The 27,142-nt window shown below is 42.8% G+C and overlaps 2 protein-coding genes across 3 annotated transcripts; one reads left to right on the forward strand and one right to left on the reverse strand.

Annotated features, from left to right (window-relative positions):
- Positions 1–654: 654 nt before the first annotated feature.
- Positions 655–10,746, reverse strand: LOC106565108 (bombesin receptor-activated protein C6orf89 homolog). Its single transcript, XM_014131847.2, has 8 exons — positions 10,347–10,746; positions 9,307–9,677; positions 8,721–8,886; positions 8,452–8,600; positions 7,945–8,093; positions 7,452–7,587; positions 5,767–5,890; positions 655–5,571 (listed from the first exon to the last, which is right to left on the reverse strand). The coding sequence occupies exons 2-8, from the start codon at positions 9,493–9,495 to the stop codon at positions 5,489–5,491; spliced, it is 996 nt and encodes a 331-aa protein (XP_013987322.1). The 5' UTR covers positions 9,496–9,677; positions 10,347–10,746; the 3' UTR covers positions 655–5,488.
- A 16-nt stretch (positions 10,747–10,762) lies between these two features.
- On the forward strand, positions 10,763–26,476 carry LOC106565109 (ADP-ribosylation factor-like protein 8A). 2 transcript variants are annotated; one of them, XM_014131848.2, is made up of 7 exons: positions 10,763–11,208; positions 20,040–20,120; positions 20,348–20,421; positions 20,574–20,667; positions 21,579–21,646; positions 21,899–21,969; positions 22,534–26,476. In XM_014131848.2, the coding sequence occupies exons 1-7, from the start codon at positions 11,086–11,088 to the stop codon at positions 22,590–22,592; spliced, it is 570 nt and encodes a 189-aa protein (XP_013987323.1). In that variant the 5' UTR covers positions 10,763–11,085; the 3' UTR covers positions 22,593–26,476. The 2 variants fall into 2 exon arrangements, with proteins under 2 accessions (XP_013987323.1, XP_045547459.1); XM_045691503.1 differs by having other exon boundaries at positions 10,763–11,199.
- The last annotated feature ends 666 nt before the right edge of the window (positions 26,477–27,142 follow it).

The raw sequence follows: 27,142 nt of genomic DNA on the forward strand, positions 1-27,142 counted from the left end.
CATCGATAAAAGACAATACTGTGCAGCCGTCTCCATCGACCTGGCCAAGGCTTTCGACTCTGTCAATCACCGCATTCTTATCGGCAGACTCAACAGCCTTGTTTTCTCAAATGAATGGATGCCTTCCCTTCCAGTTCTCTGCTGCCAATGACTGGAACGAATTGCAGAAATCAGTGAAGCTGGAGACTTATATCACCCTCACTAACTTTAAGCATCAGCTGTCAGAGCAGCTTACCGATCATTGCACCTGTACACAGCCCATCTGTAAATGACATCGCTGAAGACAACCCAACTACCTCATCCCCATTTATTTATTTTTTTGCTCCTTTGCACCCCAGTATCTCTACTTGCACATTCATTTACTGCACATCTATCACTCCAGTGTTAATGCTAAATTGTAATTATTTCGTCACTATGGCCTATTTATTGCCTTACCTCCCTAATCTTACAACATTTGCACACACTGCATATAGATTTTTCTATTGTGTTATTGACTGTATGTTTGTTTATCCCATGTGTAGCTTTGTGTTTGTGTCACACTGCTTTGCTTTATCTTGGCCAGGTCGCAGTTGTAAATGAAAACTTGTTCTCAACTGGCCTACCTGTTTAAATAAAAGGTGAAATAAAATGAACATACCTGACAAGCAACCTCACTCACAGTAGAGCAGAAAACACATTTATTTATAAATATTATCCTAACATTCAGCGTCTGACAGATGTCATGACGCTAGCCCTCTAGCAGAGATGTGACCTCGCCCCCTCCTGTTAGGAGGGGGCAGTGTTATGACTTTGCAACAGCTCCATACATTTCTGGCAGAGGCCCTCTTCTCCCTTGCAACATGCAGTATGGAGTGTCACAGTAAGACAAAGGGACTCTCCCGCCAAATACTCCTACCTCCCCGAATTGGAGAATTAAACATTATTCCTAATTTAGAGAATGTGGAAACGGTCAGTGGAGAAGCCAGCTACGACCCGGTCTGTTTTGTTTCATGTTTGTGACCTCATGAAAGACAACACGGCCACATTACCCTAACTCTGTTTAGACAGGTTCCTCAGTTATGAGGCTTGCAACTGAATGTGGGATAAAATGTCTAACGAAGTATAAGAATACTTTTCAAAAGATAATGTGATTTAGTCTTCTAAAATGAAAATCTTTGTTTTATGGTAACTTGTGCCCAGTCAGTAGCCACACCCAAGTGAATAGACATTGGTTGGAAATGATGAACCATCCCCTTTTCCACTCTAGAATAAAAGCTCCTGCGACGAAAAGTCACCTCAGTTCCAAATACCATGAGGTCCTCATGTTTAAAAAGGGCTAATTGTAATTTCCACCCTACAGGCCAGAACACATGAGAGCTTGCTCCACACTTGAAATGGTATGAACTCTGAACTATTGATCACTCAAGAAGTGAGTCCTAGATTACAGCCTAACCGACTGCAGCTGGAAAGGTAGCAAATCTAGTAAGAATATTGACAGACACAGAAAATCACAACATCTCACTCCACAACGACCCGGAAGAATCTACAAAAGGACAATGGCAACATCAACTGGGCAAACCAGAGCCTCACACCACCAGCTCAACTATCGAAGCCAGCTTCACATAAATACAATGCATTACCTTTCTCCGAACGAGCGATCGTTAGTGGCATAGGCATTTGTGAGAATAGCTTCCCATGCCCGATAGAGACCCATTCCTTAGTCTTCCTTCTGAACCCCCCCTTAACCCTCTGAATCTATCATGTTATAACCAAACTGTTTTTGTTTAGTCCACTGGGGATGGTATTTACTGTATAATGTTATTATGTATTGTATATTCTAAATGTTTAATTAGTTAGTAAATAAATAATTGAGCCAATTTGTGTATGGATGATTCATAGTAAAGGCTGGGTTCGTGCAGATAACCAAGAATTTTATGACTTTCAGATGAGACTGATATTATGTAAAGAATAATTAATGACTGATTGACAAAAGATCATGTATTTAAAAAAAAAATGATTTAACCTTTATTTAACTAGGCAAGTCAGTTAAGAACAAATTCTTATTTACAATGACGGCCTAGGAACAGTGGGTTAACTGCCTTGTTCAGGGGCAGAACGACAGATTTTTACCTTGTCAGCTCAGGGATTCGGTCTAGCAACCTTTTGGTTACTGGCCCAACACTAACCACTAGGTTACCTGCCACCATTTAAGAATGGATTTGGGAGATAGCCGCTCAATATAAACTAACTCTTCCGTGGTGCCCCAGGTTATTAACGAGTTAATTGTTGCATCGTTTAATTCAATCAAGTAATCAATCAAACGTTAGGTAATCAATTTGATAAAATAGCTTCGCATCACATTAAGGAAGTCAGAGACTACACTGGAGTGCATGAAATCAAACTATTTGATATAATGGTCTCTGATTTTAAGATCCAACATGGAAATTATTGCAACATGATTTAAAGGGATATCAAAAATACATTAGTCAAATTAAAGTGTTGATTTCCATGACACCTATTAAGCACACACAACCAAAACAAGTGTCCAATTCTTGACTCACATTGCAATTTGATCATACAAAACTATTGTTCAAAGACAATAAAAAAAAGTTGAATTGCCGCTTTCACCAAAGTAATCACATTTAAAGCCAGTGATATACATTGCCCCATTTTCAATACAAAGAACCCACAGTGGACTGCTTGAAGGACACCAAATTAAGGAGCCTCGAGCTTGCAAACAGAAAAAGAAAACAGGGAGAATATTAGCTACAGATAGTATGCCAGATAATGTGATATAACCTATTATAAAAGTCTTTGGTTACTGGACCCCAAAAATCTTTGGTTCTATCACATTATCTGGCGTACAATCTGTAGCTAGGATAATATATGCAATGACATACAGTGAGGCGTGATAAGAAAAAGGCAAGCTTGAACTCAAGGGAAATGTGTCAGGTTTAGGAAGGAGGTGATATTGGTTGGTCAAAGCCGAGGGCCTTGAACCACAACTAGATTTTGAGTAACAAAGAAGATGTAATGGTAAAGATATCGCACCCACCCAACTGGGTTTCAGACAGGAGAGATAAACCGAGAGCCACTTCCCATGTGGATTCTAATTTATATCCTACAACTTTGATGGGTGGATATAAATGGCATGTTATGGGTCCAGAAACTTTTTTGCTATTTCACTTGTTTTTGAGAAACTTACCTCGACCAGCAATTCACTTCCTCGTTATGCAGGATGGTGGCACTGAAAAAACATGAACAAATCTCCAAAAACATCCAAATACTTAAAAACGGAAAAGCTCTCAGTATAGTGATGCAGTTCTTTAAATGTTGTACACATGAAATTGTCTCAGCAACGTTATATTCTATTTTGGATAAGTTCCTCAAAAACAAGTGAAATCGCAAAAAAAATGTCTGGACCCTTCTAACATGCCATTTACATATTTTTTTTTAGATTTGGTAAAAAAAAAATAGAACTTCTTCAATAGACTATTTTTGGCACTATCCTCCGAGTTCATACGAAGGAGGGAATTGGACATGTGTACTACCAAAGAACAGATGCATTCATAGTATGTATTATGCAATATGGAAGTAGTACATGCCAATACATCCACAGTCATGAAGAGGTGAAGAGTAATAACCACTTAATAGCTTAGGTTCCAGTACATGGACATCATTTGAACTTGAAACAATAAATAATGATAAAAGAAGGCAGCTCCAACAGGGAAGCTGAAAAACAGATTCATTTAAAATGTTAAAATATAGCTTAACAATAAGGCCATAACGTGACAATGGTGAATTCTGAGAGATTAAAACTCCATAAACACTATGTTGACTATACAACTGGATCAAATCTCTGAACATCGATAGTCCATGTCGCTATTCACATAATAATAAGGAATTCCCCTCAACCTTGCCCACAAATCGGGGAAAACAAAAACTTATTTCCCATTGACCCCCAGTGTAAAAGAGCCAACTTTGTCGTCAATTCTTTGGTAAACAGAAATAACAAAACATGGCGAAAAGCTGCTGCTGTTGTTCAATGGACATGTAACCAGGTCAAAAGTCAAAACCAGCGGTTCCAAATGCTCCCACATAGGGAAATAGAGCCTGCGAGAAGAGCCCTGTGGCTTCAGGCTGTTCTCGGCGTGGGAGATGTGGGGACCTGGTGTCGAAGTAGGCTACACGTAGCTATGTGTGTGGAAAACATTTAATCATAGGTAAGACATTTAACTTGTTTAGTATAGTCCGTTTGTAACGACATTCAATACTTTTTTTTTTTTTTGTGTGTTGTTGGTCTTGGCTAGCTTAATGTTCCGGTCGGTAGCGCTCACTCGGCTGCTAGCACCATCGTGAAAAGGCGCATGAGGGTAGCCCTACAATATTTGTTTTTTCTAAGTAGTGAGAACGCAAGCAATGTTGAAACAACAAGAAAGTTGCATTTGAAAAATGTTTTGGCTGTGAACCAATGGGGTAACTTAGGTAACTACAGGTTGTTTTCCCCACAAGCGGCAGGGCCGCAACGTTTTATCTAATACCGACTGGGTCTATAACGTTAGTGACAAAACATCAAACACTGTGACATCAACAAATTCCGGCTTGTTAGTGCTCACGCGGGAGACTGGATGACAGGGGGAAAAAAGCAGTGACAAAACAAAAACTGTTAGTGAAAAGAACCTTAAGAAATAGCATTTCAGTCTTTCTGAAATTATGGCACAAGCACTTATCGTCAACTATATATTAAATACAATATCTGCACTTTCAGTAATCAAATGTAATTCACCAAACTGACAAATCAATTTCATACATCTTCCTAACCAACTGTCATTGTTACACTAGCAGCGACATGTTGAACTTAGGTGATGAATATGGTCCGGTTTAAGAGTGAGTAGATGAAGGGAGGGCAGCGCCACAAAACTGTCCCATTATTCCTGTTGTGGCTGTGTGATTTGATCACAACTAAAAAACATAACCACAACAATCTTGAACATTCCAACTGAACAAAACAGAGGCGAGACCTCCTGCTGTTAAAAAAAATTGATCAGTCACTCTCCATTTTTCCTCTGAGGCAAACAGTCCGAGTTTGAGAACATTCCAGCCTCTTCCTCATCGAGACACACACCTCCAAGCCTGAGAGTGGTCTCTCCCTGCTTACAACCATCCAGTTGTCTTAGATCTGCGAAGGGATATCAACGAAGAGGCACAAGTAGGGGCTCGAGAGGAGTTTGGTATTAGGCCAGAGAAGGGTAGGGGAGATGAGATGTGTTAAGACTTCTTCAGTCTATCTTGTACCTGTGGTGAGTGTGCTTTCCCATACCTAGAGGAGGGCGGGACTAGCCTGCAAGGGACGATTAAAAGGTCCAATCACACCCTGACTCTACAGGAAGTGACATTCTCAGCCAGTATGCAGATATCTGGACTGGAGTGGAGTTTCAAGAGGTCTGTATGACAGAACCCTTCACTCTCTCCCTCCGTCTTCCTCCCATTCAGTTGTTCCTCTCCTCCCTCAGAAAGTGGAGCCATCACAAACTATGTTCTGGTCTCGGCCGGGGAAAAGCTCCATCTGCCAGTAAAGCGGGTCAGCGTACACTGGCAGGGTCAAAGCACAAAGGTCACAATGAGGTCAAACTAAATGCAAATTTGTATAGGTCTAAATCAGGCTTTGGTTACAGCCTAGCACAAACACACGATTCAAATAATTAATAATGGTCACAGTATACTTACAATATTACACAGTAATTACACAGTATACTTGCAGTGTGTGTGTGTGTGTGTTCTTCTCACCCATATCTCCAGGTCCCAGCCAGAGGTTGAAGGAGCTGCAGTGTTTCTGACAGTGGTGGACAGGGAGCACTCTAACCGTGGGCAGGCCCTCTCCTACCACCAGCCAGCCCTGCACTCGCACCCCCTGAAACACAAACGCACAATACCACTGTAACAGCACACAGCTGAATCAAGACAAACACCATAACAAACATACAGTACCTTCGGAAAGCATTCAGACCCCTTGACTTTTTCCACATTTTGTTACGTTACAGCCAATTCTAAAATGGATTAAATAAATAATTTGCTAAAAAAAAAAAAAACTGATCACATTTACATAACTATTCAGACCCTTTTCTCAATGCTTTGTTGAAGCACTTTTGGCAGTCATTACAGAATTGAGTCTTCTTGGGTATGACGCTACAAGCTTGGCACACCTGTATTTGGGGAGTTCCTCCCATTCTTCTCTGCAGATCCTCTCAAGCTCTGTCAGGTTGGATGGGGAGCGTTGCTGCACAGCTACTCAGGTTTCTCCAGAGATGTTCGATCGGGTTCAAGTCCTGGCTCTGGCTGAGCCACTCAAGGACATTCAGAGACTTGTCCCATAGCCACTCCTGCGTTGTCTGGGTTGTGTGCTTAGGGTCGTTGTCCTGTTGGAAGTTAGAACCTCAGACTGGGGTGAAGGTTTGAGTGCTCTGGAGCAGGTTTTCATCAAGGAGCTCTCTGTACTTTGCTCTGTTCATCTTTGCCTCGATCCTGACAAGACCCCCAGTCCCTGTTTCTAAAAAACATCACAGCATGATGCTGCCACCTCCATGCTTCACCGTAGGGATGGTGCCATGTTTCCGCCAAACGTGATGCTTGGCATTCAGGCCAAATAGTTCAATCTTGGTTTAATCAGACCAGAGAATCTTGTTTCTCATGGTCTGAGAGTCCTTTAGGTACTTTTTAGCAAACTCCAACCGGGCTGTCATGGGTCTTTTACTGAGGAGCGGCTTCCGTCTGGCCACTCTACCATAAAAGCCTGATTGGTAGAGTGCTGCAGAGATGGTTGTCCTTCTGGAAGGTTCTCCCATCTCCACAGAGGAACTCTGGAACTCTGTCAGTGTCCATATGGTTCTTGGTCACCTCCCTGACAAAGGCCCTTCTCCCCCCCGATTGCTCAGTTTGGCCTGGCGGCCAACTCTAGGAAGAGTCTTGGTGGTTCCAAACTTCCCCAGATCCGTGCCTTCAAACAATCCTGTCTTGAAGCTCTACGTAGCATTTCTTTGACCTCATGTCTTGGTTTTTGCTCTGACGTGCACTGTCAACTGTGGAACCTTATATAGACAGGTGTGCGCCTTTCCAAATCATGTCCAATCAATTGAATTTACCACAGGTGGACTCCAAGTTGTAGAAACATCAAGGATGATCAATTTGGAAACAGGATGCACCTGAGCTCAATTTCGAGCCTCATAGTAAAGGGTCTAGTGTAAATAAGGTACCTGTTTTTTTTTTATACATTTGCAAAAAAAATCTAAAAACCTGTTTTCGCTTTGACATTATGGGGTATTGTGTGTAGATTGCTGAGGATTTTTTGTATTTTTAATCCATTTTAGAATAAAACTAACATAACAGAATGTGGAAAAAGTCAAGGGGTCGAAAATACTTTCCCGAAGTCACTGTACATGCTTGTCTATTTGGACTTCGTTAGAGGCCAGACTCACTCTGCTCTGAGAGTTGGCACTATGCGTGACCAGGCAACGCTGCAATGTTGTTCCGGCGCTGTCCAGTAGGGGACATAGCTCAGCCTTGGGGAACAGCCACCTTAACACCTTCTCTCTGGCCACAGATGTAAACCTCCTAGAGAAAGAAGGGGAGGACACTGACAAATGCATCCTTATTTTCTTCCTTCCTTGAGACCTGTTTACTAAATTACTAAGTCATGCTCATTCGTATGCATATGTGGGTGTGGTTGGGTTTCTCTGTGTGTGCATATCTGCACGCAAGTGTGTGTGTGTGCATCTATATCAAATCAAATGTTATTTGTCACATGAGCCAAATACAACAGGCCTTACAGTGAAATGCTTACTCACAAGCCCTTAACCAACAATGCGGTTTTAAGACAAATACCTACAAAAATAAAAGTAACATAGAATTAAAGAGCAGCATATATGCGTTGGTGTGTGCATCCATATGTGTTAGTGTGTGTGTGTGTACCAGAGCAGGGTGAAGTTTGCTGGGCCCTGTGGAAAACCCTCGTCATGTGACAGTAGGTTGTCTTTCTCCACTAGTATACTCATGGAGCCGGAGTGCGCCGAGTAGAGCTCCTCTAGCTGCTGCCTCTGCATGCGCAGATACTCCCCACCCTGCATAAAAACGGAGGACATACGTCAGGCACGGGGCAGAAAAGACTACCGACGTTAGCCAAATGAACGAGCACAATATATGCTGAGGTGGACCTGTAAACAATACACAGACTGAACACTCACTTTCAGGTACGTTGCTGTTTTTCCAGTCTAACTAAGATTTTCAGTCTAACAAAAAAACACTTCCTTTCAGTGATATTGTTGTTTTTTCTGTTGAACTAAAATGTATATTTGAGTAAATTTGTATGGTGTTAGTGTTTCAAGTTGTATTAGCCAAACAGTATGTACGGGACACGCATGGTATACATCGTCCAACGAAATGCTTCCTTGAAATGCTTCCTTGCAGTGGTGGTCGTACCTTAAGCAGCACAGGCTGTGGCCCCCTGCGCATGGCCGCAGACTCTCTGAGGGTCTCGGGGACCTCCAGCACGGAGGAGACCTCTGCACAGCCAGAACAGTTGACCAGGCCCTGCCGCAGAGCCCCCACACTCCACCACTCATGGAAACCTACAGGAGAGAGACAGTCCAGAAGCTATTACACACACACTGGCTAGGAACAAAGATCCATCTATAGTGAACAACTAAGAATAGTGTCTAACAGAGGTCTTTTCCCCTCTGGAACTGTACCTTGCAGGTTGTACTTCTTGGCGATGGGCAGAGCTAGTAGTCTGACGTGACTGAGGGGGGAGGACCAGTTGTGTCCCCCCGTGTACATCACACCTAGCTGGGGCCGAGTCTGGGGGTAGGTGAAGGCCAGCACCACCACCAACAGAAAGCCTACCGCTACCACAAACTACAGCAAGGAGATATGAGGACAAGTGAGAGGATGGTTGATCAATGCAGAGATTGACATTAATGGTTGCCTTATTGCCGGGGCAAGTGACCTGAGTAGTCCTGCAAATTGAGCCTGCTCTGAGGTTTCCTCATTGGGCAGGTGATTTTTGGACTGATAACCAAAATGCAAAGTTTCCAGTAGTCTGTTCTTTCTGGGTCCTGAGTAGGTGAATAGCTACATTTTCAGGCAAGTGATCATAATCTTCCAGCAACCAAAAAAAAAATACTCCTGACTTGCCCAACGGCCAGTGCCTTTCAAACCTTAATGTCAATCCCTGCAATGTGCTTTTGATATGTTGACTGGGATAGGATTAGCTGATGGACATCGAAAGTCCCATTGCTTGATGTATGATCTGTTGTGTGTGTGTGCACATCTTACCTTGATAGTGGCTCGAAGGATGGGGAATTGTGGCGGGTCTCTTCGAGGCTCGTTGGTCTCCAGGACTTGTTTGATAAACTTCTCGATCTCCCTCTCCGACATGCCATAGCGATACCCCGACTGCCGGAGAATATCGATGCTCTCTGACAGCTTGTCGTAGACGCAAGGCTCACTCAGTGTGGTGCCCATGACAAACGTGGTCCAACTGAATCTAGTCAACAGTTATTTTAGAAGGGGCAGCGTCTCTAGTCTTCGGTTTGTTGCTGTGTAACTCATATTCCCTCGGAGGTTGGGAAAAAAACAGCACTTCCAAAACCCCAGACAGAAGTTATACAAACAATCCAGATGATATGGTGGAACTTGGCCTTGGACTGTGGTCAAAAACATACACCATGTCAATGTCAACACAAGCATTCAGAGGCCCACGTGAACTGTAAGCAATACGTGGTCGTTATTTGCACATGACAATAATATCAACAAACAATTGAGGTTGAAAACGTTGGGACAACATCTAAGCAGGCAGAGACATATGTCCTTAACATAAAACTACAATGTACAGAACGCGTCTACCAAGTTCAACTCGATGTCAATCTAACATTTTTTTATTTATTTAACCTTTATTTAAACTAGGCAAGTCAGTTAAGGACACATTCTTATTTACAATGACGGCCTACACTGGCCAAACCCTAACGCCGCAGGGCCAATTGTGCGCCACCCTATGGGAATCCCAATCACGGTCGGTTGTGATACAGCCAGGAATCGACCCAGGGTCTGTAGTGACACTTCTAGCACTGAGATGCAGTGCCTTACACCGCTGCGCCACTCGGGAGCCCCAGTGAATCCAGTTATCGTTTTACCTTTATCATGCAGTGACTGTGTCAGTGGCAGCAGTGGGGTAAACAAATAAAGCTAGCTAAGTGGCTAGAGTCAGATATTTAAGAAAATGAGTCTCTGCTTGGGTTACTAGTTAGCTAACAGGTGTAGCTATATTTCAGAAGATCAAGTAAACATCATATGTCAAACAGTGACCACGAACTCACCGTAATTAAGGGTTAATTTGTAACTACAGATCTACTACGTCTTGTTCATATTTAGCTTCGTGTCGACCGACCAACCTTTTCCCACTTTTCTTGGTGCTTGAGAATTTGCGATGTCACTTGACTTCCCTGTTTTACGGATTAAAGTTGAGTGTCAACATCAGATTCGAGTAGCAAAACTCAAGATGGATGTTTAAATATAATATAATTAGTACAATTGTATGCATTAAAACGAACTTATATTTTTACTCTTGTTTGTCTTGTATTGGCAGTATTTGTTTTGCATGTATAAAATAAATAAATAGACGAATCTGCCTTGCCACAAAATGTTATATTTAGTGTAATATATCTTATCAACCGGTAGAGGGCGCACTTTCCAGAGTGATTTTTTTTTTTTTTTTTTTTTACACCTCAGTGATCGTAACTGCAGCTACCCATACTTGCTCCTTTTATCAAAGCGCCCCTCTCCGCGCATTGTTTCGTGGATCAGCTGTGCATGGATCTAAAACCCCACCCGATTAGGAAGGAAAGAAGGGGGAAAAAAGCAATAATGACCGCAAGAAAATAAGAGGCTTTAAAAACAATTGATATTCTGTAAGGCGTCAAATCAAAACACCGCCGTTTATATAGCGATTCTCGAGGACTGAAACGGGTGACATCTTCGCATTCTTCCCATCTGATCGCAGCCGCGGTGAAGACGTCCAGTCAGTTGATATTTTGCTACCCCAGCCACTCTCTCAAGATGATAGCCCTTTTCAACAAGCTGTTGGACTGGTTTAAACAGTTATTTTGGAAGGAGGAGATGGAGTTGACACTGGTCGGTCTGCAGTATTCGGGGAAAACCACCTTCGTCAACGTAATAGCGGTAATTTCTCAGTTTCACTCGCTCCGTCTGTGTGTGTACCGATTACGACGGGAATAGACCTTTGCACAGAGTAGCGGTCTCGTGATTGAAACGCCGTTCCTCCTTTTCAATTGGTACAGTGTCGCAGCATTATTCGTAATCCGGACCTTTTCGTCCCGGCTAGAAACAAATAGACTATATGTGTGTGAATAATGTCTAGATGTAATTGAATAGGAAGATTCGGTATATTAATTGGCCTATATGATTTATTGAGGGATGGAGACAGCATTACAACCTTGAAATGGCGCACTGTTATTTCATTGTACACCAGAGAGCGTATATGTTACACATAACCTCGATAATTATGTGCAGTGTAAAATGTGTTGGGGCTAAATCCGCCCAGGAATGTCCAAACCAAGGTCTTGGATTAGGATGCTGAGACTGCTTACATGGATGTATGACAAGGAACGAGAATAGGCCAAGACTAGGACCAGAAATGACCAAGGCATAGGCCTACATTGGGTGTAGTACATTTACACACTGCAGGCTACACCGGGCCCTAAAATATTGTATCTCTCTGATATACAACCAGTAGGTGGTCACAGTTGGGCTGTACATTCGATATTGGCCTCCACTCTGACTGTATTCATTGTATCACCCACTCCTCATTTGCTTCTACTTTGTGGCAACAACAACAGCCCTTTCACCTGCTCCATTGCAACACTGTATCAAGCCTCTCACTGGGCAGTGTGTGATTGTAGTATTGTAGATATACTTGCAGTGTGTTATGTCGATGGGTGTATAATGGTTTGTACATTCTACAGGTATTTTTGTGTGAAGAGGACATGATTAGCCTATCTTGATTTGAATTTGTGTTAATACTGTAAGTGTGTGTGTGTTCACCCCTCTACCAGTGCTGATGAGTATTCCCTCTGCGAACACACACAAAACCAGGCTGTGCAGAAGAAGGTCATATGTGTATAAATTCACCTGTTTATAGAGCGCATAAATTAAACCTGGACCTCACCTCCTTGCATCTGCCTGCTCCAGCTGAGCCCAATCTCCCAGCCCTATCTTCGTCCCCTAGCCTAGCAAGCTGCCTGATCTTGCGAGCTTGCATGAATGTTCGCTGCACGGATATGCTGTAAATCAGCCTTATGAGGCTACCCAGGCCCTGCCTCAGACCCTGCCCTTGCTCCTACCCAACCTGAGGCCAATCCTCATCCCCTGCTCCAGCCCAGGCTCAGCCAGCCCCAGCCAATTCCCCAGCCTCAGCTCATTCCGCTGCCCCATTCACAGCTCCAAGTCCAGCCTCAGAGGATTTCCCCAGCCCATCACCATCCCCATTTTCTGCCCCATACTCAGCCCATTCCCGGCCCTGTGCCCATCCCCCAGGCCCACTTAGTTCAGGGCTCTCAAACTCACTGTCCGGGGCCATATCCGTCTGGTTTCACAGACAGTCCAATTCCCAACTTCCGGATCCTTATGGTGTATCTGTTGAGCTGCCACAGGTGGCAGTGAGTAGGGTTGTGCTGTCTTGTTGGAGGAGTGAGAATCAGAAGGCTGTCAGCCCTGGCCCTGGCTCCCCACTCAGTGCTAGACAGGGACTTGGGAAGATGGTGACTTAATGACTCATCCTTGTTTGACAGATCCTCCCATCTGGCAGTTTTGTGTCTCGTCTGTCTCATAACAGTCCCAGTGAGTGGCAGTTAAGTGTCCTTTATCTGTCTGCTTTTATTACACAACTGAAGGCCCAGAGTCCAACTCGGCCATGCTCTGATCAGTATGCACAGGTTATGGGTGACTGCAGTATGATCACTTAGTAGGGAAGTGTATTTTTAATGGTGTAATTTTCAAACATTTTGGGATGACACTTTCAGATAGAGATGTAATGTATAGAACATAAATGGCGTTCTGTTCCATTTTAATACAGAGGGAATCATATCAGTTCTAGACATTACATTTCTATGTCCAGGTTGTTGTGAAAGCATTGAAGCAAGATCCCACTCGTACTAAGATATCCAAGTATAGATCTGTAGGCTAGGCTATAGGCTATGTAACAAGATGGCGCTGACAGACATGGTCGCCCTGTTCCTAGCTCCTAGCCAACTTTGCAGTATTTATTTTTGCTGTGTTATTTCTTACATTATTTGTGCAGAATGTTTCTTGCATTATTACATACAGCCAAAAATAACTTTTGTATATTAGATCGGCAGTCACTCACCAGCATTCCGATCATAAATGAGACTTTCCTGAATTGGATCTTTTGTTTGTACCCCTGAGGGAATTTCACTCATCCCAGTGGCTACTCAAAGATGCCGTTGATGGAAAATACAAATATGGAGTGGGCTTTAAGTCTGACTCAGGATATGTGTACATACCATCCACCGCTTCAGAGTATATTACTCGCTAATGTTCAGTCCCTGGACAATAAAGTAGACAAGCTCCGGACGAAGATCTCCTTCTGGAGAGACATCAGGGACATACTTTGTAACATACTTTGTTTTACGGAATCATGGCTCTCCGGATGTACTGTCCCTGTCCATACAGCCAACAGGGTTCTCCCTACATCATGCGGACAGGAAGAAAGAACTATCTGGGGAAAAGAAAGGTGGAGGCGTATATTTCATGATTAACTACTCATGGTGTTCAGGAACTCAAGTCTATTTTTTTTTCTCCCAATCTGGAATACCTCACCATCAAATGCAGACCGCATTACCTCCCGAGATAATTATCTTCGGTCATCGTCACAGCCGTGTATATGCATTCTGCCCCTCCCCTCCTATAAACAGAAATCTTTGGTCTGACCAATCAGAATCTATGCTTCTAGATTGTTTTGATCAAACTGGGATATTTTCTGGGTTGCCTCCAAGAATAGTATCGATGTATACACTGACTCGGTGACTGGGTTCATCAGGAAGTGCATAGAGGATGTTGTTCCCACTGTGACGATTAGAACTTATCCAAACTAAAAACTGTGCATAGATGGCAGCATCCGCGCAAAACTGAAAGCACAAACCACCGCATTTAACCATGGCAAGGTGACTGGGAACATGGATGTGTACAAACAGAGCTGCTATGACCTCCGTAAGCCAATGAAAGAGACAAAACGTTAGTGCAGGGACAAAGTTTATTTGCAATTCAATGTCTAAGATGCAAGACGTGTGTCGCAGGGACTCCAGAAAATCACAGATTATAAAGGGAATACCAGCCACGTCTTGGACACCGACACCTTGCTCCCGGACAAGCTAAACACCTTTGCCCACTTCGAGGAAAACACAGTGCCCGCCGACGCGAGCAAACACCGCTCACAAAGACTTTGAGCTCAGCCGAAGTGGAGCGGATGAAACACTTCATGTTCCTCTGCGTGCACATCACGGACAACCTAAAACGGGTCCATCCTCAGGAGGCAGTATCTGGGGCACGCTGCCTGCCCTCTAAGACATCTACAGCCACCTGAGCCACGGCCTGTTCACACCGCTACCATCTAGAAGCCGGAGACAGCTGGGACCGAAGAAACTGTTTTTCAATCTCTATCTCCAGGCCATCAGTCTGTTAGTCACCACTAGCCGGCCTCTGCCCTGCCCTGAACTTAGTCACTGTTACTAGCCAGCTACCACCCGGTACTCTACCCTGCACCTTAGAGACTGTTGCCTTATGTACAGTACATAGTCATTGAACACTGGTCACGAATAATGTTTACATACTGTATTCTAGTCAAGGTTCATCCTATATACAGTTGAAGTTTACATACACCTTAGCCAAATACATTTAAACTGAGTTTTTCACAATTCCTGACATTTTAATCCTAGTAACAATTCCCTGTCTAAGGTCAGTTAGGATCACCACTTTATTTTAAGGATGTGAAATGTCAGAATAATAGTAGAGTTTACTTACACTCAATTAGTATTTGGTAGCATTGCCTTTAAATTGTTTAACTTGGATTTAACTTGGCTCGAACATTTCGGGTTGCCTTCCACAAGCTTCACACAATAAGTTGGGTGAATTTTGGCCCATTCCTCCTGACAGAGCTGGTGTAACTGAGTCAGGTTTGTAGGCCTCCTTGCTCGCATACACTTTTTCAGTTCTGTCCACATATTTTCTATAGGACTGAGGTCAGAGCTTTGTGATGGCCACTCCAATACCTTGACTTTGTTGTCCTTAAGCCATTTTGCCACAACTTTGGAAGTATGCTTGGGGTCATTGTCCATTTGGAAGACCCATTTGCGACCAAGCTTTAACTTCCTGACTGATGTCTTGAGATGTTGCTTCAATATATCCACATAATTTTGCTTCCTCGTGATGCCATCTATTTTATGAAGTGCACCAGTCCCTCCTGCAGCAAAGCACCACCACAACATGATGCTGCCACCCCCGTGCTTCACGGTTGGGATGGTGTTCTTCGGCTTGCAAGCCTCCCCCTTTTTCCTCCAAACATAATGATGGTCATTATGGCCAAACAGTTCTGTTTTTGTTTCATCAGACCAGAGGACATTTCTCCAAAAAGTAGGATGTTTGTCCCCATGTGCAGTTGCAAACCATAGTCTGGCTTTTTTATGGCGGTTTTGGAGCAGTGGCTTCTTCCTTGCTGAGCGGCCTTTCAGGTTATGTTGATTTTGGGCTCATTTTACTGTGGATAGAGATACTTTTGTACTTGTTTCCTCCAGCATCTTCACAAGGTCCTTTGCTCTTGTTCTGGGATTGATTTGCAATTTTTTGCACCAAAGTACATTCATCTCTAGGAGACAGAACATGTCTCTTTCCTGAGCGGTATGACGGCTGCGTGGTCCCATGGTGTTTATACTTGCGTACTATTGTTTGTACAGGGGAACGTGGTACCTTCAGGCGTTTGGAAATTGCTCCCAAGGATGAACCAGACTTGTGGAGGTCTACAATTATTTTTCTGAGGTCTTGGCTGATTTATTTTTATTTTCCCATGATGTCAAGCAAAGAGGCACTGAGTTTGAAGGTAGGCCTTAAAATACATCCACAGGTACACCTCCAATTGACTCAAATGATGTCAATTAGCCTATCAGAAGCTTCTAAAGCCATGACATAATTTTCTGGAATTTCCCAAGCTGTTTAAAGGCACAGTCAACTTCATGTATGTAAACTTCTGACCCACTTGAATTGTGATACAGTGAATTATAAGTGAAGTAATCTGTCTGTAAACAATTGTTGGAAAAATGACTTGTGTCATGCACAAAGTAGATGTCCTAACTGACTTGCCAAAACTATAGTTTGTTAACAAGAAATTTGTGGAGTGGTTGAAAAACAAGTTTTAATGACTCCAACCTATGTGTATGTAAACTTCCAACTTCAACTGTAGCTACTGCTGTACACACCCTTTCTATTCATATACTGTCCATAATGTCTATACACACCATCATATGCATATAGATTTATTCCGGACTTTGACATTGCGTGTTCTGAAATGTCTTAATTCTTTTCTTTTTTGGATTTGTGTGTATTATTAGGTATTACTGAACTGTTGGAGCTAGAAACATAAGTATTTCGCTGCACCTGCGCTAACATCTGCAAAGTATGTGTACGTAACTAATCAAATTTGATTTATGTACAAATATGTTTTCATATAAGATGGGATAGATGAGGTGAGATGCAGACTGGGATCAAGAGAGCTAAATGCAATCTATTATAGCTAGGGCTCTGAGTCTTTTCTTACCATGTGACCTGACCAGGACAACCTCAAGGCCCTATTCCTTTTCTGTTCAGGTCACGCTGTCAGGGAAAAACTCAGGACCCCAATTATATCATCTATAGACAGAGAGTGACATTATGCTTAAATGGCATCTGACTTAACACTGAGTTCCATGTGACGTTGATACAATGTTGTGAGGACAATGGCCCTCCTTGACAGTGTTGAGGAAGTCCTGAAAAAAATCAAAGGGCTGCTCTGGCATCCACTGAGAGATTTTACTTTTTTTTTATTTAACTAGGCAAGTCAGTTAAGAAAAAATTCTTATTTACAATGACGGCCTAGGAACAGGGGTTTAACTGCCTTGTTCAGGGGCAGAACGACATTTTTACCTTGTCAGCTCAGGGCTTTGATCTAGCAACCTTTCGGTTACTGGCCCAGCGCTCTAACCACTAGTCTACCTACTCTGAGATCCTCTCCAATATTTACGTCAGATGTTGTTTAGTGGTTATGAAGGAGTAACAAAGGCCTCACTTATTTCCTCCCAAGTTGATATGGGGTCACTCCATGATCAAAACAGTAGGCTTGGCTGTAGGCAAATCCTATTGACCTTTTTTACATAGGCTCCCTGTTTGGGGTTTCTATATCCAGGAATGTTTGCCCTTTGAATAAAAATTGATTTCTGTAGTTTTGCTATCATTTCATTTGGACTGTTATGGAAGTTTACATCTTAATCTAGGGATTTTGGTCAAAATCACAGTTTTGATTGAGAGCTCAAAGTTCACAAGGAATCAATCTTTGCATTGGGACATATGCAGCTTTTGCATTAGGAAATACACAGCAGGTAAAGCTCGCCACATTTGTGTCCATTGATCCCAATTGATCGTCGGGCTGTTTCTTATTTGAACTACACAAACAGGCTACACACAGTTCAGATAGGCCTACACACAAGTGTATGAACCCCCTGCCAGCCTCTGAAAGTCTGAGAGACTTATTCCCTTGGCTGAACAGATCTTTGCTAGTAATGTGTCAGTCTGGCTGAAATATAGTTCCAGGTTGCATTAGTCTTGTCTGAGACACCTCTACAGCATGATCAGGTCAACACATCGCCCCGGGACGACGGAAATTACACTAGTCTCAGGCCTTATAGAGTGAAAGTGTAACATTGATATCAAGTAGAGATATGGCTTTGTGTCCTACTTTTACTTAGTATACTTATTTAACCTTGCCTCAACCGAACTGACTTCATAAACAAAGTGGATCAGGTGGTGGTGTGGAATAAGCTTGTTTTGTAATGACGGCACGAGGACAACTGCAGCGGATGCTCTTCAAGTTGTTCATTTAACGGGCAGCCATTCCCTCTGCTTCCTGTGTTGCTCTCAGCTCGAAAAGGTTGTCCGTCAGAGAGAGTACAGTAGCAGCGTTCCGACAGTACAAGATGAAGGCTTTCTTCTTGAGTTAACCTACTACAAGCGCCTCAAACGGAGTCTTTTCATAATGCATTTTACTCATAGTTTCACTATTTGGTTTATATTTGTGAACGGATTTAGACCTGGAAATTAACATGACACTACCCCTGCGTATGTTTAGTCATTTTTCAGCTGAACTCGTGACATTTTCCTGAAAGTTGTTGTCTAGGCTGAACTCTGGTGTCAGCATTCTGCAGATTTAATGACTAGTCAGAAATGTCAGCTCCGGGGTGAAGTTTACCGCAGGTACAGATCAAACATCCACTTTCCCCTCCCCGTTCCTAACCTTAAAAAGGGCTAATCTGCAGCTGCTACATCCATTTTTGGAATGGTATGTACTCATTGATTCTTGAAGAATAAAACGTATAAATACCTCATAAGTTTAGTTCAACTGTCGTACCCCATCAGAAACCCCTGTGTGTGTGTGTGTGTGTGTGTGTATGTATATATATATATATATATATATATATATATATATATATATATATATATGCTTGTTTTACCTTTGTAAACAAAGTCAATGTAAACAAAGACTATATAGCCTCAACATGGTTCAATCTATCACTTTGATATCCATGGATGGTCAGTCCTTGCACCCATAGCTCTATCTATGAATTTGAGAGTAGTTACATTTCTCCAGCCCCTTCCCTCAGCTTTTTATCGAAAGGGGCGGGGACGCTCTTTGTTACGGTTTCAACCGATGGGTTGCCCCTTTAAACATAAGTGGAGGGAAATGAAAAATGGACCTAAGATCAGCGTCTAGAATCAACTTCAACCCTGCGCCAAAATGTCAATCTTTCAAAGTCCCAATAGCCTTGTCATCCTGTCGGACACAGAGACACCTAGCATGATACCCCCCCCACCATGAATCTGACCCAGTGTTTCAGCGTGGAACCTGTCTGCTATTTCAGTGAGTTCTAGTCAGCTTACTCTCACAACGGTAGTCTGAAACAACTCAATATTCATCTTGATTCTTGATGAATATAACTTCTGAATTCCTCGTGAGATTAGTTCAACTGTCGTACCCCGTTTTGTTTTGTTTTTGTTTTACTCTTGTATGTAAACTGTAGCGCCTCAACATATGTTTAAGACTGTAACTTTGATCTCATGCATGGCCAGTCCTTGCATCCATAGCTCTGTCTATGAATTTGAGAGTGGCTACATTTCTTCAGCCCCGTCCCTCAGCTGTTTACCATATCTGCGGTAGGTGGACTGCTTTGTTATCGCTTGCTTGAACCACACATTGCCCCTTTTATAGAAAGAGTCATTGGTATTACTACCTCATTTGATAACTTTAGCTTCCCTTTAGTATAAGATAGAAAGTTAGGCCTATTTCGTTGTATCCAAAGGTGGCTAGATAACTCATTGATCCTGCTTCATGAAATACGCTACCGCCTTGCTTTCAGGTGAGAAACAAAGTACATAGGTCTATCCACTGTATACTGAGACCTGAGAGTGTACGGTACAGGAACCCTACTTACTCTTCTTCATACACACCTCCCAGGATGCATCTGATGACGTAGCCTGGGGAGTGTGATGAAAGTGCTGCTGGCCGTTGGGATCAGGTGACTTGCAGTCATGTTTCTGAGTTCCGCAATCATCGTCCAATATGGCTCATAATAATAATAATAATGATGAATGTGTCTGCTGAACGGTACTGCGTGTCTAACGGTCGCTCTCTCCGTCTGTCCTCTCTCCACCCCCCCCTCCCCCCTCTCTCCCTCCAGTCAGGACAGTTCAGCGAGGACATGATTCCTACAGTGGGCTTCAACATGAGGAAGATCACCAAGGGCAACGTCACCATTAAGGTCAGAGCGTCAGACCTGATGACGAGAACACAGGCAATGTTTTGATGATGAGCTGGACTTGTCCTTGGTGCTCATGCTGATAGTGTGTATACGCGTCAGGTTACGTGAGACTGAGAGCGAGTCCACGTGTGTGTGTGTGTGTGTGTGTGTGTGTGTGTGTGTGTGTGTGTGTGTGTGTGTGTGTGTGTGTGTGTGTGTTTGTACGCTTACGTTCCATTGTTCTCCAGCTGTGGGATATCGGGGGTCAGCCTCGATTCCGGAGCATGTGGGAGAGATACTGCAGAGGAGTCAGTGCCATTGTGTGAGTATACACACACACACACACACACACACACACACACACACACACACTCATCAGCCTTTGAAGAGTAAGATCCATGTGCCATTTTTACCTTTCACATGCTCATGCAGTAATACGTAATGCTGAATCTCTCTCTCTCTCTCCTCTCTCAGTTACATGGTCGATGCTGCAGACCCAGAGAAGATTGAGGCCTCGAAGAATGAACTACACAACCTCCTAGACAAACCCCAGCTACAGGGGATCCCAGTGAGTACAGCCTTGTACAAAAATATGATATTGGTATCGGTGTGTCGACGTTACTGAAGAGGTCAATATGAGTGTAGGTATCGTGGAGTGTGGAGGTATTGGGCAGCAGAGGCTCACCTTGACCTGAACTGTAGACAATTCGAGGGGCGGGCGTAGGAGAGGAAGAGAACGAGTAGAGGTTTAAGAGAGACGGGAGAGCGACGAATGGACAGAGCAAACAACTGGGTGGTGGTTGAGCATTGCAGATTTTCTAGCATCTCCGAGGCTAGTGCCGTAGCAGTGATGGATGGAGGCGGGGGAAGGACGGAGGGAGGCATGGAGGCGGGGGAAGGACGGAGGTGGGGGAAGGACGGAGGGAGGCATGGAGGCGGGGGAAGGACGGAGGGAGGGGATTGTGTGTCTCTGTCTGGGGCCGGGGGGGTGACCATTAGCAGACCTGGGCAGTGCAGTGAGATCCAGACCGGATGGCAAATGATTCTCAGAGTATTGTTAGTATCGGGTCATCTTTACATCTTTAAACACATCACTGCTCTCATAGACATGACGATGGGGGCCTAGCACACAGGGATGGATGACACGAGTCACATCGCACACTATCACACTTGCTGCTGACCGGGGTGAGGGCATGTTTATTTAAAGCCGTGGGGAGTGTGGCTGTCAGCCATTTTAAATGAGAGAGGGAAGATGGATAACGTTGTTCTGACACTAGCTAGCTATTTCCCCACTCACATCAATTCTCTTTAGCTGCCTTTGTTTCTCCACTAGCAGATATTGGCTTCCAAATGTTATTTGGAATGAGCTCTAGTTACTGTGCTACAGCGTTAGCCTGTGTAATGTAGTTCACAGCTCCAAGTGGACTACACAGCTCCTAGTGGACTACACAGCTCTAGTAACAGTGTTATATCTCTCAGGTACTGGTTTTGGGGAACAAAAGAGATATTTCGGGTGCCTTGGATGAGAAGGAGCTGATTGAAAGGATGTGAGTATGGGAGCTCTGCCGTTTCCTTTAGCATGATTTGCATAATCTACTGTGTTTGTCCTTGTCTGTCTGTTTGTCCTTGTCTGTCTGTTTGTCCTTGTCTGTCTGTGTTTGTCCTTGTCTGTCTGTGTTTGTCCTTGTCTGTCTGTGTTTGTCCTTGTCTGTCTGTGTTTGTCCTTGTCTGTCTGTGTTTGTCTGTCTGTTTGTCTGGGTAATTTAAGTTTTTCTCTCTTTAACATTGCCCTCACACAGGAACCTGTCAGCCATCCAGGACAGAGAGATCTGCTGTTACTCAATCTCCTGCAAGGAAAAAGACAACATCGGTAAGAAAACAAATGGTTAAATGATTCTGAGGGGTTGGGTTAAATGGTTCTGAGGGGTTGGGTTAAATGATTCTGAGGGGTTGGGTTAAATGATTCTGAGGGGTTGGGTTAAATGATTCTGAGGGGTTGGGTTAAATGATTCTGAGGGGTTGGGTTAAATGATTCTGAGGGGTTGGGTTAAATGATTCTGAGGGGTTGGGTTAAATGATTCTGAGGGGTTGGGTTAAATGATTCTGAGGGGTTGGGTTAAATGATTCTGAGGGGTTGGGTTAAATGATTCTGAGGGGTTGGGTTAAATGATTCTGAGGGGTTGGGTTAAATGATTCTGAGGGGTTGGGTTAAATGATTCTGAGGGGTTGGGTTAAATGATTCTGAGGGGTTGGGTTAAATGATTCTGAGGGGTTGGGTTAAATGCAGTCAGTTGTACAACTGACTAGGTATCCCCTTTCCCTTTTAATGATATGTAATTACATAATAATGGCCTGATAACTATACCTTTTATACTTTTTGTGTCGTTGGAGTAATTGAAACAAACAAAACAATTGTGTTTCTATCTTCTGGCAGACATCACACTACAGTGGCTGATCCAGCATTCCAGAACCAGGAGGACAACAACAACATGAGGCCTCAACTTCCTGGATGACCCCCTCCTCTCCCCTCCAGGACCACAACTCTGAGACCAACCGTACCCCTCCTTCTCATCTGCTCTCTCCTCTCCCCCTCCTTTCCCTCCACTCCTCCCTTCTCTCATCGCCCTGGTTCCATTTCTAGTCCCTTCGTTTCACTCCGGCCTCTTGGTGTTCACAGATCTGAGAGGATTGGATAGGTGTGAGCAATATGGCCGAATATGGAGCCATCACCACAATGCTTCTAAACATCCAATCTACTCGGATCTGTGTACATGGAATGAATAGAGGCTAAGAGAAGGGGCAGTCCTGTCATCCTCAACTCTCCTTCCTTTTTTTAGCTATCTGAGATCCCTACATTTTACTCTTTAACCCCCCCCCCCCTCCATCCCCACCTACCTGATTATGTTCTTGTAAAGTGTGAACAATTATGATTTGCACTGTTTGAATTGTTTTAGTATGCATTTTTTACACCATGTACTTCAGACTGGATAATGTTGACTCTTGACAGTCACCCACTGAGTAGTTATTGTTTGCATTGACTGTTGCATATTTTTTTGTTATTTTTTGGGGATATATACTATACTTGTACAGTGTGGGTCTGATTGGATGAGATTTTGGTCAATGAGGTAATATATTTTCACTTGCTCAAATTAATAATGTTTGCCTGTCGTTCAAAGTTAAAACTACTCACACAGACACTCACTCATTCTGTCTACTAACCTGTAGCTTCACAGCTGTGCCCATAGCAACATGGTGGCCATTTTGTCTCTAAAACCTGATCAGGTGATCAGCTCTGACCAATTATTTGTTGAGATTTATTGGACACAGTCATTTCTCCTTTCTCTTGCATGTTTTACCTAACTGGAAGGAAAAGCATTCCACTACAATATGAAGGAAACATATGTTTAATACATAGGTCAGCTCACAAGTTAGCAAAACTGAGATATATAATAATATGACATTACAGGAAATTGTTCCGTATTGATGCAATATAAATCAATAAAGTTTCATGCAGGTTCGATATCCTTGACAATAAGTACACCAATGTGACGGTCTTAAACGAACATGTTTACTTTTGCTGCTTTTCAAACATCTTTTCTCATATCACAGTCAATGTCTGTTCCGATTCCAAATGCAAAAACAATGTAATATAAGATTGATATCGTGTTATTTGGGGTAGATTTGTACCCTGCTTTGAGTTGTACATATTCTCACCAATATCAGTTTGCAACATTTTACTTGAACCCTCCTTTTAAAAGTCCTACGTGACACTGTCATAACAGTGACATAAGTTATGTCAAACAGTCATGTTTGCTTATGGCAACTGATCAGTTGGATAGGTCAGATGGAGAGATCAAGTAAAGTGTAACTCTTGCAATCACTTTAAGCTAGCTATTCCCAATGTTACTTAACCATATTTGAATTGGCTATTCCTAGGTCACCTCGCATTAGCACGCATTGACATTCACACGCTTTTCCGTTTGACATGTATCTTACTAAAACACATGTCCATGAATTGTAATGAATGCTACAGTACTTGCCATCTCATATAACATGTTTATAAGACCCTATGTATTGACTCTTAGTGTTAGGTTTTCTTTTCATGTCTTAACTTTGAACATAACCACGAAAAAAAAAAAAGATGCGATTCAACAATTCAATACTAAAATCAGCAGTATGTTCTTTAAAAACATCTCATCGAGCACAGAAATGATGTAAAAGCACACAATATCCAACTTGTATATTTTGTTTCCAGTGGGTTTTGTCTGATTATTCACTCCCTGAATATGAATCTAGCCATTGCCTCCACTAACAGTTCCTCCCTGTTGGATCTGTAGATTTCCGCTCAGCCTTTAGTTTAGTGCCATGCACTGTGCTGTAGCTATAGGGTGCACACTAGTAGTCTACTGTTGCTTCCTCCCCCCCTTTTCTCCTTTCCTACATTCACACAGATTTGAAAGAACTAGACTGGTTAAAAGAGGCATCCATCCACCATATTGCTTTCACACATCCTGTCTGTCCAGATCAGTTCAGGTAAAGATGAAGAGTTGAGCCGAGGAAGTCCCTTTAGAGTATCGAGATGCATCCCTAGTGCCGTTCTTCACTTCAATGCCACTCCACAGGCTTAATACCTGTTTAAGGTTGCTAGTCGTTATTTGAAGTTGGACGTTTGTACCTGACAGAATGTACCATGGGTGAATTGGCTTGTTTAACACAAAGTAAAAATGGTCTCGTCTCTAAAATGAAGTGAAAGGTGTGATTTGTTCCACCATGCACCTGGCTACAGTAACTGACAGTGATGTGTTTCAGTGTTATTGGTTAACGGTAAAGGACCTCTTCGTCTTAGTTCCTCTGCCTGAGAATAGGAGTCTCTTGCCTTATGCTGAACAGGCCTGGTTGTGTTGGGTTTTATGTGTGTGGGTTCAGAGAAGTCTGGTGCCGGTCTGTTTCTGCTCTCTTGACAATTCCTTATGGAATTGTCATGCAATGCTTAGATTGAAAATGGAGTTGGCAAAAGCACAAACAGATCGGGGACCAGGCTAGGTTCAGAGTACAGTGAAACAGAGAGAACTCATATCATGACTCTCTGCTGGAATTATCTCAGCCTTTACTTAATGTTTTTTTTTTTTTTATATAATGTAAAAATTATTTTTGTTTCAGTTTAATGTTAATAATACACATGCTTTTTGGGAGAATATACACATTCCTGATTAAAAGGAATCAGTACAAAGAAACGGAGCTCTATGTACTTAGTGTTTTTAATACTTTCAGATAGGATCTTGTACATAGCAACTTTCAACCAAAACAACTCTCCTGAAAATCACGCCTGATGAATATGGCTATTCTTTTAATACAAAACTACACACACTTTTCCTACAGCAGCTGTCTGCAGCCGTAACAAGCTGTTATGAGAGCCAGGATGTTATCCTTGTAGCAGTCTACTGAATGCATTGTGATAAAGTGTATGTCGTTCTTATAGTGGGGGATGATGGGTTGTCTGTGTCTGTCTTCTGTCTTCTGTGAGCGAACGTGTGATTTTGAATGAGTGGGTGGTGCGTCGTTCCCAGTGGTTAGCACATCTGAAATACAGTGGTGCGTCGTTCCCAGTGGTTAGCACATCTGAAATACAGTGGTGCGTCCTTCTCAGTTGTTAGCACATCTGAAATTCAGCTGCAGTTGAGAAGCTCAAAACTATTAGTTTCCTCGCTCTCTTAATACATTATCCAGAGTGACTTACAGGAGAACTTAGGGCACATTGACTGATTTTTCACTTAGTCGGCTCAGGGATTCGAACAAACAACCTTTCGGTTATTGGCCCAGTGCGCTTAACTACTAGGCTACCTGCTGTATTAATACATAAAATCAGGTTGACCAATTGACTAATGAAAGACCAATAAGGCCACATTAAAATATAGAATATATCATTTCATCTTGGCACATATTTCAATATTTCCATCATGGTTCATGAACCTCTTTGCAGTGAACTACAGTAAACCAATCTCTGCTCCATGATCCCAGCATAAGGAGGAGAGTGATCCACAAAACTCTTGAATCAAACCTCCAACCTGCTGTATGTGGAGCTCCCAAGGACAAGAGACACGGTTAGCCAGTTGAACTAAAGGCCACAGTGTGAATGTACAAAAAAAACGACATCTGATCTTTGCAATTTCTTCTTTGAACTATTTTTTGAGATCAGTTGATGTGGTCGACAAGGTCGGACAAAACATAAAGTCCAGGTGTCTCTGTCATCATGAGGACACACGTGACTTTAATTAATGTATCTTCATTTTCTGTCTGTCAGTGACCACTCTGTACATGTCGCTATTGTTATCTTGAGATGAAGAATAAAATAAAACTGTCCCACTCTGTAAACCCAATTTATGGATTTTTTTCTGTGAGTTTCATTGTATGAGTGTAATTTATTATATACAGTACCAGTCAAAAGTTTTGACACACCTACTCATTCAAGGGTTTGTCTTGATTTTTTACTATTTTCTATATTGTAGAATAATAGTGAAGACATCAAACTATGAAATAATACATATGGAATCATGTAGTAACCAAAAAAGTGTTAAATCAAAATATATTTTATCTTTTAGATTCTTCAAAGTAGCCATCCTTTGCCTTGATAACAGCTTTGCATGCTATTGGCATTCTCTCAACCAGCTTCACCTGGAATGCTTTTCCAACAGTCTTGAATGAGGTCCTACATATGCTGAGCACTTGTTGGCTGCTTTTCCTTCACTCTGTGGTCCAACTCATCCAAAACCATCTCAATTGGGTTGAGGTCGGGTGATTGTGGAGGCCAGGTCATCTGATGCAGCTCTCCATCACTCTCCTTCTTGGTCAAATAGCCCTTACACAGCCCGGAGGTGTGTTTTGGGTCATTGTCCTGTTGAAAAACAAATGACACTCCCACTAAGCGAGAAGGCCTGATTCACGCAGTCTCCTCTGAACAGTTGATGTTGAGATGTGTCTGTTACTTGAACTCTGTGAAGCATTCATTTGGGCTGCATTTTCTGAGGCTGGTAACTTTTTAATGA

Source organism: Salmo salar, chromosome ssa12 (assembly GCF_905237065.1).
Source record: "Salmo salar chromosome ssa12, Ssal_v3.1, whole genome shotgun sequence".
In the NCBI taxonomy this organism is placed as follows: Eukaryota; Metazoa; Chordata; class Actinopteri; order Salmoniformes; family Salmonidae; genus Salmo; species Salmo salar.

Coding starts and splice junctions, on each gene's coding strand:
- LOC106565108 (XM_014131847.2), bottom strand. CDS start 9,495: ATGGGCACCACACTGAGTGAGCCTTGCGTCTACGACAAGCTGTCAGAG. Junction 8,094..8,451: donor CACAGCCTGTGCTGCTTAAG/GTACGACCACCA, acceptor GTTTTTATGCAG/GGTGGGGAGTATCTGCGCAT. Junction 7,588..7,944: donor GCAAACTTCACCCTGCTCTG/GTACACACACAC, acceptor TTCTTTCTCTAG/GAGGTTTACATCTGTGGCCA.
- LOC106565109 (XM_014131848.2), top strand. CDS start 11,086: ATGATAGCCCTTTTCAACAAGCTGTTGGACTGGTTTAAACAGTTATTT. Junction 11,209..20,039: donor CCTTCGTCAACGTAATAGCG/GTAATTTCTCAG, acceptor CTCTCCCTCCAG/TCAGGACAGTTCAGCGAGGA. Junction 20,668..21,578: donor CCCAGCTACAGGGGATCCCA/GTGAGTACAGCC, acceptor TATATCTCTCAG/GTACTGGTTTTGGGGAACAA.